The 12,674-nt window shown below is 37.3% G+C and overlaps 1 protein-coding gene across 1 annotated transcript; it reads left to right on the top strand.

Annotated features, from left to right (window-relative positions):
- Positions 1–4,950: 4,950 nt before the first annotated feature.
- On the top strand, positions 4,951–6,265 carry LOC120106328 (myb-related protein 308-like). The gene is made up of 3 exons (XM_039119318.1): positions 4,951–5,241; positions 5,380–5,509; positions 5,662–6,265. Exons 1-3 carry the CDS (start codon positions 5,109–5,111, stop codon positions 6,185–6,187), a joined length of 789 nt encoding a protein of 262 aa, XP_038975246.1. The 5' UTR covers positions 4,951–5,108; the 3' UTR covers positions 6,188–6,265.
- Positions 6,266–12,674: the final 6,409 nt, after the last annotated feature.

Genomic DNA, 12,674 nt, shown 5'->3' with positions numbered 1-12,674 from the left:
AAAGACTTGGATTCCTAAGAATAGAAAATAGAAGCTAGAAAAGTACGGTGAGAGCTAGAGTGGATACTTAGTATTTGTCATGAGGTTGTTTTGGTATGGATAAGAAAAGAATGAAACTTGGGCACTGAAAATCTTGAAGCCATTGGAGAGGACATCAGATCCTTGTGGAGCATTTTAGAAGTGGATCGATGGATATTTTAGAAGGATCAACTGGTTCGATGGAATCTTGAATAGAAGTGGAAGAAGTCCGAGTAGGTGAAGATGGAAGATCAATGGAATGAGTAGATAGGATTGGTTAGCCACCATTACCAGTAATGTGAGGAAGAATTGGTGATTAGGAAGAAAAGAAAATATTAGATGTGTTGGCAAATGAAAAAATTGGTTCATAGAAAATAACATCCCTACTAGTGAATATTTTTTCTCAAGTAGGTCATACAAGCGGTAGCCTTTTTGGCCATAGGGATTGTGAGGACCCGTGCGAGCGTGTGTTTAGTCCCACATCGGTTATTCGCTGGGTAGATCTTAGGTACTTATACAGGATCAAGGAACCCAAATAATAACTTCCGGCTAGCCATTTTAGGTGAGGTCCTGGGTTATTACAAATGGTATCAGAGCGGACCCGGTCCATAACCTATGTGGACTAGGGGACACTACGTACAGTACGGATCCATTGGGGTTGACCACGGGCCAATCGTGATGTTTGTGATTAGATTTGAATAGATTTGAACCCTTAGCTTGACGAGGACGTCAGGGCTTGAACGGAGGGAGTATGTGAGGACCCGTGCGGACATGTGTTTAGTCCCACATCGGTTATTCGCTGGGTAGATCTTGGATACTTATACAGGATCAAGGAATACAAATAATACCTTCCGGCTAGCCATTTTGGGTGAGGTTCTGAGTTGTTACAAGGATATTCTACAAAAATGCACGTATATGCACGAGGTCCAAATTTATTTTTGACTTGAATATGAGCAAAACAAAGACATTTGAAGATACGTAAATAGTGGTAAGAGAGTTTTTTTATCAAAAAGTATTTTATGAGGAGATTTACCACCTAAAATAGGAGAAAAAAGTTGGTTAATAAGATAAGCTGCAGTTAAAACATACTCACCCCAAAATTGGATTGGTAGGTTGGCTTGAAAACGTAATGCTCAAGCTACTTTAAGGAGTTGTCTATATTTGCACTCAACTATACTATTTTGCTGTGGCGTGCCAACACAATGTTTGATGAATAATTCTTAAAGAATTAAGATAAGTTTGCAATTGATGATCCATGAATTCCATCCTATTATCACTTCTAACTATTTTAATTTTACGGGAAAATTGGTTGTTTACAAAAGCAATAAATTTCTTAAGCAAATAAAATATTTCATATTTGAATGTCATGAGAAAAATTCATGTGCAGCGCAAAAAATCATTAATAATTATTACAAAATAATGTGTCACAGTATGAGATGGAATAGAATAAGCTCTTCAAATATCAATATGAATAAGTTCAAAAATGGAAGAAGCATTAGAAGTATTTGTAAGAAAAGAAATTCTAGTTTGTTTGGCTAGAGGACAAAGAGTACAATAATCTATTTTATTTTAAAAAGTAGAAAGAGGGATAGAAATATCTCAGGCTAAACCTTTTAATATTAGAGTCGGCGGATGACCCAAACGATTATGCCAAAGATTCAACTAGGTACAATAAGTTGTAGAAGTAGGAGAAACTAGACCTTGTAGTAGTAAAGACCATCCTTTTCTTTATCCAAACCAATCAACTTCCTTATTGATAGGTCCTAAAAAATACAGAAGTCAGAAAATAAGATGGCAACACAATAAGGTGTTTTAGTAAACTTGCTAATAAATAGTAAATTTAAACTAAAAGTGGGTACGTAAAAAATATTTTTATTTTTTAACTCACGAGAAGGGGACATTTTAATTTGGATTATTTAAACTGTATCTTCAGTAGGTAGTTTAATGGATTAACGAGTTGGTAAAGGTTTAAGTAATAAAAAAGGATTAGAGCAGGAGACCATGTGGTCAGAAGCGTCTGTGTCAATTATTTATGACATAGGTTGTGAGTTGGAAGGAATACCTGTTATGTTGATGAAAGTGGTGGTTTTGTTGATGTTTAATTTGGATAGCAATTGGATATACTACTCTGGCATAAGCTGGAGCATAATAGATGGGCCAAGAGAATTTTTACTATTGGCAACATGATTTACAGCAGGGTAGTGGCTTTGGTTCCTCCATGGTGGTTCGGGTAACCATATAATTTATAACAAGTATCATGTGTGTGACCAAGATTATTGCAGTAATTATAGTGTGGTCGTCCTTGATTGCCATGACCACCACGACCTCCTCATTGGTTACTGGAGTGACTAGAATCATGCTTGTCAAAACTTGAAGTAGCTGTGGCAATGCCTTCAAGAGATTGCATTAGTTTGACTTGCAATGCTTTCTGTTTCTCATTTTGCAAAATCAGAAAAAAATTTTTTACTTATATAGGTAGTGGCTCCATTGTGAGTATTTGGCTTTGAACGGTTGAAAAGAAGTCATTGAGCCCCATAAGAAATTGAAAGCCTTTTCATTTTGAGAGATTCAATTCAACTCTTTCATTGCACCGTAGATGCAAGTAGGAAGTGGACATAGATCATTGATTTCATCCCAATATGCTTTGAGTGGTAAAATAAGAGCCAACATAAAATTGATCTTGAATATGCATTGAGATATTTCACTTGATATGATAAATTTGGGCAGCCTTACTTTGAGAAAAGTGCTCTTTCAGATCATTCTATGCCTCTTTGTAGTTTTAAAATAGTCTATGCTACTCACAAGATCTTTTCAGACTGCGTTCCAAATCCAGAAAAGCACCATGGTATTGCAATATTGCCATGCATCAAGTATTGCTGAACTTTTTGTTCAGCTTCTTAAGCGAGTCATTAATAAAAATTAATTTTATTTTTGGCTAAGAGAGCAATTATCATAGCACGCCTTCATAGAGGATAATTGTCACCGGTGAGAACTTGAAAGACCAGGACCATGTCTGAGTTATCTAAGTGGTGGAGAAAGAATGGTGACGTTATATCAGCACTAGGATTGAAAATAATAGTAGAATAGACCATGATTATCAAATGGAGAATAGAGGGCCACAAAAAATAAATACCGAAAGATGATAAGAGAACAAGAAAGAGAGGTTGACTGATAAAAAAAAACCTATTCTAATACCATGAAAAATTTGTATTGGAAATATGATTTGAATTGCTTGTGCTGTTAATAGCACTGACGTGCTTTATATACAAGTTGACCCTCAGATATAGTAAAATACAACAATAAAATCTTATGACTATGGAAAACATATTAGGAACCAGATATAGTATAATACAATAACAAAATTCTATAATTTGAGACAAATACTAAATTTGAATATGACAATAAGATCCCATGATTTTTGGAGATTGATCTGAGTTGATATACCAAGATTGTGCATGCAATATATGACCGTTATGATATCCAATATCGTATATACTATAATAGGCAAAATTGTGCATGATTCTGAGCTGTAATACATAAGTATAATTATATACCAATTAATAGTTTGTAAATACAAATGTTGGGCATGCAAATCAATTGGAAAGCATGGTTAATTTGTGTGATATGCTTTCCACCTCGGATCATCCAATCCAACAATGGAATGAAAAATGAAATGAACAAAAATCTCAGGGCCCATTTGGTATTCTTTTTGTTTAATTTCTGTTTCTTTTTTTGAAATCCTAAGAAGGAAATAAACTAACTAAACAACATGCACGATTATTTTTTTTCCTGAAAGGGCTGGGATACAATAGGAGGGTCTTCAGGAGTCCGAAGGGGAGAATCATGGAGGCACCGAGGAAACCTATGAGTGTGCTGAAGTCTTGGCGGGTGTTGGTCCCTGGGAAGGAAAGCTTGAGCAAATAAAGCTTGTTTCGAAGTGATTAGAGTGTTAGAGTGCAATGATTTTTTTTTCTCTTTCTTGTCTCCTTTTCTTTACGACAAAGAATTAGCTATAACTTCTGTCAAAACAAAACTTCAGCATGCTAACTGTCATAATCGACACATATTACATCAGCCATCAGTAACCAAAATTTAAATCTTTTCAGGTGGTCTTTAAACAACTGACCTGCTGGTATCAATTCTTGACAATATTCGTCCAGATATGTGCATGTCCAATGGGTCATGCATAGCATGGTAGAATAAAGACCCAATGGGTCATGCAAGCGTAGTCCAACCAAAGCACAGATAACAGTAACAACATAACATTCAATGCAGAGAATATTTTTCAGCTTTATGACGTGGTGCTGAGTGGATCCAACATCATGGGCTTATGAATTCCGCAATTATCAACAAAGCATGCATGTGACGAAAGTACAGGAGGCTGAACTTTTGTCCTACCAGGCATGTGTTTTGGATTTCAAAGGAATCTATATTCCTTCCCTCACCAATCCTTGGGCTGTTCCCATGGTCAGGAAGAATCATATACAGTAACTAAGCATATATTATATATATACACACATAGATACAGAGTTTTTTCTTTCATTCTTTCTGGTTTGAATAGATTATTTTTTGTTAAAAGAATATATCTATAGTTAAACTAAGACCAAATTATTCCATGACAAAGGAAAAAAGACGGGAGTGTGGAAAGATTGGTCACCAACCAGATTAGGTCCTCCCCCCCCTCAAGCTTGGTTAGTATCTACGACATCTCTCACTTGCACACAAACAAAAGCTAGGACTTCTAGAATCCTAAAGGTGGGGAGACTGCGAGGTGCAAAACTGTCGGTGGAGATGTGAGAGATTGAAACAGTGTGTGGGGAAACACCTCACGTAAAAGTAGAGCTACCTACCAAACTCTGGTTCTGTGCGGCCATGTAAACCACTCGAAATTCTCGCACAAACCCGGTCAAATGGCCCAAACGGATCGAGTCAATTGGAGGGGGTGCTGCTCCTTACAACCTCCCTTCCTCTCATAAATACTACTCCTTATCCCCCACCCCTCTCCCCACCTTCCACTCCTCTTCCAATCCCAACTTCACCAACAGAGCTAAACTAAACTAAACACCACCCCCTTCATCTCTCTCTTCGCTATGGGCAGGTCTCCTTGCTGCGAGAAGGCTCACACCAACAAGGGTGCATGGACTAAGGAAGAGGACCAGCGCCTCATCGCCTACATCAAGGCCCATGGCGAAGGCTGCTGGCGAACCCTCCCGAAAGCCGCAGGTATGTAATACGTAAATACTCTTCAATCCCACCATCGAGAGCCATTGAAAGAAGTCCATATGAGGAGACTACATTTCAATAATAACTCTGATACTAATGTTTTATAATTTCTTTTTTGATGCTTTTGCCTGTGTATAGGCTTGCTTCGATGCGGCAAGAGCTGCCGCCTTCGATGGATAAACTATCTCCGGCCGGACCTCAAGCGAGGCAACTTTACCGAGGAGGAGGACGAGGTCATCATCAAACTCCATGGCATGCTTGGAAACAAGTACACACCTCCTCCTCCTCCTCTTTTTACGCGCACCTCTTCCTCTTTATAATCCATATTCTAATTTTTACATGATCATAAACTTTCCTTTGCTGCTTCGTTGGGGTTGATATTGTTGTAGTTGGTGATTAGCCATCATTTTAACATTGCAGATGGTCTATAATAGCCGGTCGGTTGCCTGGTCGGACAGATAACGAGATCAAGAACTACTGGAATACCCACATCAAGCGCAAGCTCATCAGCCGCGGTCTCGACCCACAGACCCACCGTCCTCTAAGCGGGGGTAACCAATGCAACACCTCCAGCCAGCCACAATTGGTCACCATGACGGCCGAGGCAGCCTCAAAGCTGACCGACTCAACCACCGAGGATGGGCACAGCGGAGGCATCATCATCGACAGAGACGAAGAGTACCGATGCCTAGACCTCAACCTTGATCTCTCCATCAGCCTTCCTTATAACCCTTGTTCGAAGCCATCGACTTCATCCGAGGTCTTGATGCCACCCACAGCAGCGGAGGCAGCAACACCAACTTCAGCGCCACCTTACGCACAAACCATTTGCTTGTGTTACCATTTGGGGTTCCAAAGAAGTGAATCTTGTAGCTGCCAAACAAATTCTGGCCAACATGTTCTTAGATACTACAGACCTTTGGAAGAGGGGCAACACATAAAATAGTTTGTATTCAAACTTTTACCAATAGAGAAGAGTGACAATGTTCTCGGATTCCATATTCTAGTTCTCCTTTTCTTTTTTTTTAAAAAAAAGTAATTCAATTGTGGATGTGATCCAAAAGGAGGCAAAAGTGATAAGGTTGGTGCGAAGGGAAGAGGATGGTATGGTACTGTTTTGAGCATCTGATCAGAGTCTTTTCTTTTGTCACGTAGGGTAGTGTGGGGGAGAGCATGTGAGGTGTTTTGGGTAGGTAACCGAATCTCAAATAAAGAAAAAAAGAGCGTAGGAGATAAAAGGAGGAGGGGGTTGGGAGACGGTCAGAGTTTGTCGTGCTGTGGAGTATGGATGTTGGCAGGTTGGTGATATGTTAATAGCTTCATGGAGATTTTAGGACCACTTGGGATCATTCTAGCAAGAATTAGCAACATGAATTGAACTTAGTTCCCCTGGGATAAAAAACTGTAGTGGATTTCAAGTTGGTCTATAAGAATGAGGATAGATATATGTATTATGTTGTTTCAAATATATCCATCTCTTAGAAATTAAATGTGTTTCAAATATCTACTACTCAAGGTAAATTCAGGTAAGAGAGAAGGGCTTCCATGAAACCTATAAGGCCACTCAGCAAATAGACAGATATGTACCTTACTGCTGATCTCATGCAATCAAAATGAAATTTTCAAAGTTTTCCTAAAGGAGTTGAAGGAGTCTAGCTACATATATAAATTGAGGAAAGCCATGTTCCAATTAATTGAGCAAATTGGTATGTGAACATATGATATAAAACACCTTTATAATCGTTTTCTCTTTCTTTTGTCCTGTGTGCATAGGAAATGAGTATACAATTTGATGTTTGATATTCGAAGGTCAAGGACATATTCTTACGCAAATGTATTCTTCTTTGAAAGAGTGAACGCATGTGAACATGGTTACTCAAATTTCTGCTACTAATATAGATGCGTGAAGCATGTTATCGTAGATCAATTTGCCACTACAGCACGTCGTTTTTTTTGGGTTCTTGGCGATGACCTGGTTGACAGGACGCCACGTAATTAGTGACATTCACTGCTACCTTTTTGACAAGTCTTCAGAGAAGCAACCAGAAATGCATGGATCGGATCGGCAGTGCACTTTTCATGTTGTGTGAAAAAGTGTTATTAATTAGTTGATCAGTCATTTTCTATCAAATGTCAAGTGCATAATTCCTAAAATTTACAGTATTGTCTATTTTAATTTTCACTAATCACTCTCTCAGGTAAGATAAATGCGTCAGCTTTTCTAAGTTTAAATGGAGAAATGAAACAAAAACATTGTTGTGGTGAGCAAATGTTCTTCCTTTTGTTTTCCTCCTTTCATTTAGAGCGATGCTACAGAAGCACAGAATATGACAAATACTCTAATGAAGTATAACCACATTCTGCCTAGATATTGGTTGTTAATTAATTTGCACGTTAATTTAGCTTCTCAGCATGTTTTCAGAAATTTTGTGGAGTCATATGGTCACTCAAGCCACTTAAAAGCTCCAGCCAAACGAAGGACTGAGGCACCCATTAGCACCTCGCAAAAGTTATCAGGAAATCTGAGCTCTAATCTCGAACATGGTAGAGGTCGTGTTCAACTTTTCCTGGTCGGCTCACTGGATGTGAGAATGCTGGTGTGCTGGCCGCTGTCATTACCATTAGAGTCCCCCGGTAGGTCCGACCCAGCAAAAGGCCTATATTGAGTCCTCTGCAACTTGATAGCTAGAAGCTCTAACACACACAAATACACACACAAAAAAAGGAAAAGAGAAAAAAAGAGGAAAAAAAACATTGGGTTATATCATCAAAAATTTTTGGAAGAAACTTCTAACAACTTGGTCTGTTGTATGACATGCAACTTCCTCAAAAACAGCTTAATTTGTTGCATGAAATGTTACACTATCTTCATAAATAAAAGAAACATGGTTTAGTGGATTGATGTTATCACATGCGAGTGCTAATTAAACTCTTCCAACCACCAGATGTGCATACTTCGGCTTTAATGTGATTAAAAGTAGGTGAAGATGTTAGTTTTGTAGACTTGAAAAATAAATGAAGGCAGCCTCTTTTGGCCTATCACTACCACTTATTCATGCGGTGGTGGGGGGTCTCCAACTCTACCCCTAGTCCCATTTCTCTGCCAAGTTGGTCTGATATTTCTGCCGTTGTTGCATTGGAAGTATATGGAATGGGGACATGAGAGCTGGTAGTTGGTGGTTGGTACCGGATGACATCGCCAAGGTCAGCTGCCACTGGCTTTTTTATTTCACCCAACGTGAATCTCGGCTTGTGGTCTAAAATTCTTCTCTCTCACTTTTGAAATTTCACACAAATTAAAGTTTTTGGAGCTGGACTACTAGAATGGTCTCTTTTCAGCTAATGCATGACAAGAAAATTTTTGTGAAAGGAAATTCTTGAACCAGCATCCCATCCTCTATGCACAATCATAAGATCTTAGGTCTTCTCCCAAGAAGTTTTGAGATGAAATATCTTTCATCATTTTTTAGGTTTTCAAATAATCTTTCATTTTATAGATTAATTGCATATAAGGATTTTTATTCTTACATTTTTTCTTATTAATTGTTTCTTTTAATTTAGAAATTCTTCAATAGAATTCTAAGTTATCTTTCACTAAACATAATAGAATTTTTCTGTAATTTTATCCATACTTCTGCCTATCTGATTTTTTAAAGCTTTTAAAAAATGAGCTATCTAAATGCTATTGTTGTCAAATTTGAGCTTGAATTTATATCTTTATCCTAGCTATGGTGATTGTAAGAAGCATGAATCTAATGACAACAATCTTGAAGTGCACAAGTAGATTACAAGTAAGAAGCTACAAAGGGCTATGAAGAAAGATATATGAAGAAATATAATAAATATTTCATCGTTGCTGTGGATAGCTAATATGGGTTCTGTTGGAAAATATCTAAAATAATATGTACCAAAAAAAAAATCTCTAGCATAATGAAGGTAATATATATATATATATATATATATATATATATATATATATGCAAATATGTAGAAAAGAGATTTAAAAGGGTCTCGTATAGCCAAGGATTAACAATTCCAACATTGAAAAGCCTCTTATCACAATATTTCTTTACGTACAATAAAAAGGAGCATATTGCGATGGAAAAGGAGCACAATGTGGAAAGTAAATGATCAAACATTTTTGAAACGGACTTAATTTTAGTTTAATCGAAATGTTAAAAACTAAGTATTGGTTGGGACTTTGAACATACATTAGAAAAAAGTTGCAAATTCAAATATAAAGAGAAGGAATTAATACAAAGAGCCAATTCTATTTATATTCCTATATTTACATTCTTTATGTAAAGTCCATATGTACATATTAGGTTATCGAGTTTCCAAGTTCGAATATAGGTACATCCAAGTTCAATCCAACAAAATATTGGCCTTTATATATAAAATCCAACTTTGACCCGATAAAGAGATGAAAAACTTAATTTAAATCTATCCAATTCCTGAAAAATAATTGGATTGGATTATCAAGTTTTTGAATATCCTTTATACCCTTGGCAATCCCTCCACACTCCCCGCAAACCTTGCCTGAGATAGTTGGGTTTGTTAAATCAGATTGGAGACTATCACCATCAAATGAAGGCATTGAGCCAATTGAAGGCCGGGCCTTTTATTTATTCGAGGAGGTTGAGACCAAACGCCGGTGGCGTTAGCCATGTTCTTGTAACTACCAGTTTGACCAACAAATTAAGCAAGTCATCAATAAAATAATATTGGACGGATGTCAACTTCTTCCTCTTAACTCCCATACAGCATGTGAACCTTTGAGAAGTTGCCTTACTTTTATTTATTTTTTAACTGAAAAAGGTAGGTGCACCACAAATTTAAGTTGGTTTTATCCTAATCAAGTTGAACTCTTTTTATCGATTCGTCCCACTGTTTGAGAACTCTTCTTCTGTTTTAATAATTTTGGATGCTTTAGTGATCTTGTTTTTAAATGATATAAGTTTCCCCTTTTTTGTGTGTGGAGAGAGAGAGAGAGAGAGAGAAATTACTTATATCAAATACTTTGAAAAATAACTCCAAAGATTGGATTGCAGAATGTCCATTTGTAGACTGTGAAAATATCACCCTACAAACTAAATGAAGTAAAGAAGTGATTAAATCTTGAGTTACAAATTCTGTCTTTGGGGATAATACTTTATCAGAGCCTTATCAGAGCCTTATAGAAATTTATTCAAACGGTAGGTAATGATGAATTTTTCTCGATAAAGAAAGAAAATTAAGAAAAATAACGAGCTCAAACCCATGAGCCCTTTGAATTCCAATGAAACTTGGATACAGAGGCCAATGAAGTGGATGACTGGAGTTCCCAGACACTAACAAAGATCAACTAAATTGTTTCATATATGTGCTTATTGGAAGATCATCATTTTGTTTCCTTCAGGTCCCTGGCAAATGTACATGACAATAATATTGGAGATGTGAAGTTCATGAACAAAAGAACAAAAAGAAAGAAAGAAAGAGAAAAGCTAGGCTTAGGATATCACCCTGAGTAATTAGATAAATGAATTGCATGTAGGCCTCTTCCCACCAGAAAGCTTGAATAGACCTTTCGGTATCAAAGCAAATGGAAAGAACCTATGTTAATTTGTTCTCCAGTGGTTGACACAATACCTACTTACTATTGATTGATAGAGATAGGAACTTGCAAAATCGTCGAACGTTTCTATCTGATTAATGATTCACAATGCAGATGATCATAAATAAGCCGAAATATAGTTATAGTGCAAGGAGAGATATATCACATTGTAATTAGAAAGTTCAGCTTGTATCATATCATATATCTTTCAGATACACCATCCAACAGAATAGTTGTGCACCAGAAGGGATCAGTAAATGAGAAATGATATCAAGCATCTGAACTGAAAAGGATGGAATTGAATGGGAGGTGACGCAATCCTCTGTAATGAGTATACACCGGTGGCATAATTTTAGTGCTAAATGTTTTAGCCTTGCAACATTTATGAAGGTTTTTTTTTAAAAAAATGGAGAGGGAGAACCAGCTCAAAATAATTAATAAGTGAAGAGGGAAACATCATTGATAAAGTTAGATTTGTTACTCTTACAACATTAGTACAAAAGAACTTCTGATTGGTCCAAACCTTCATTCGAATCAAGGACAACCCCAAATCACTGCAATCCCAATTTTAGCAACATCATCCATCAATCTTCAACTCACCATTGTTGCATTCATCCGTTCATATGCTGTCCGCCTGTTGACTCAATCCATGTTCATGTAGGGATGGACTTCCAATCTTTTGATCTGTCAACTTAGATGCTTGAATATGCTTGTGGTTGTCATCCTATTAGCCACTCCACTGCATCCAATGGCATAACAGGTCACATTGAAATGATAAATGTTACCAGAGACTTCTTAGGCTACTGTTGCTTTGTCGGCTCACAAGAAGGATCAAATATATATTTCTCCTGAGATGTTGCATGAAGTATTCTATTAAAGAATGCAGGTTGGCAAGCTTTTATGGACTAATGGCAGCGAGTGAATGAATAGGTGATAGCTTTTCGAGTGATTGTCTATTTAATATTATGGTAACAATGATGTAATAACTCCGGACCTTACCTAAAATGACTAACCGGAAGATATTATTTGAGTTCCTTGATTCTGTATAATTATCCAAGATCTATCTAACAAATAACTGATGTGAGACTAAATGCACGCCTGCACGAGTCCTCACATACTCCCCCCGTTCAAGCTCTAACGTTCTTGTGAGGCTAAGGGTTCAAATCCATTCAAATCTAATCATAAACACCACAATTGACCCGTGGTCAGCCCTAATGGATCCGTGTTGCAGTGTTCCCTAATCCACATAGGTTATGGGCATATCCGCTCTAATATCATTTGTAACAACCTAGGACCTTACCTAAAATGGCTAGTTGAAAACTATTATTTGGGTTTCTTCATTCTATATAGGTACCCAAGATCTACCCAACGAATAACTGATGTTAGACCAAACACACGACCGCACGGATCTTCACATACTCCCTCCATTTAAGCCCTGGCGTCCTCATTAGGCTAAGGGTTAATTCAAATTCATACAAATCTAATCGCAAGCACTACGATCGGCCTGTGATTAGCTCCAATGAATCTGTGCTGCATTGTTCCCTAGTCTACATAAGTTATGAGCCGGGTTCGTTTTGATACCATTTGTAACAACCCAAGATCTTACCCAAAATGACTAACCAGAAGATATTATTTGAGTTCCTTGATCCTGTATAAGTACTCAAGATTTATCCAGCAAATAACCGATGTGGGATTAAACACACGCATGCACGGGTTCTCACAAACGAACCCTTCATCGATCATTTATTGGAACAAGGAGAAGTCTATCAGTAATATTGCAGGATCCACAACAATAATAGGCCTTGGATATTGGCATCATAATTTCACAAAGTCGTAGAGG

The sequence above is a fragment of the Phoenix dactylifera genome, unplaced genomic scaffold (assembly GCF_009389715.1).
Source record: "Phoenix dactylifera cultivar Barhee BC4 unplaced genomic scaffold, palm_55x_up_171113_PBpolish2nd_filt_p 000528F, whole genome shotgun sequence".
In the NCBI taxonomy this organism is placed as follows: Eukaryota; Viridiplantae; Streptophyta; class Magnoliopsida; order Arecales; family Arecaceae; genus Phoenix; species Phoenix dactylifera.
Note: the sequence above shows the minus strand (reverse complement) of the source record. Positions and strands in the feature narration are given on the sequence as shown.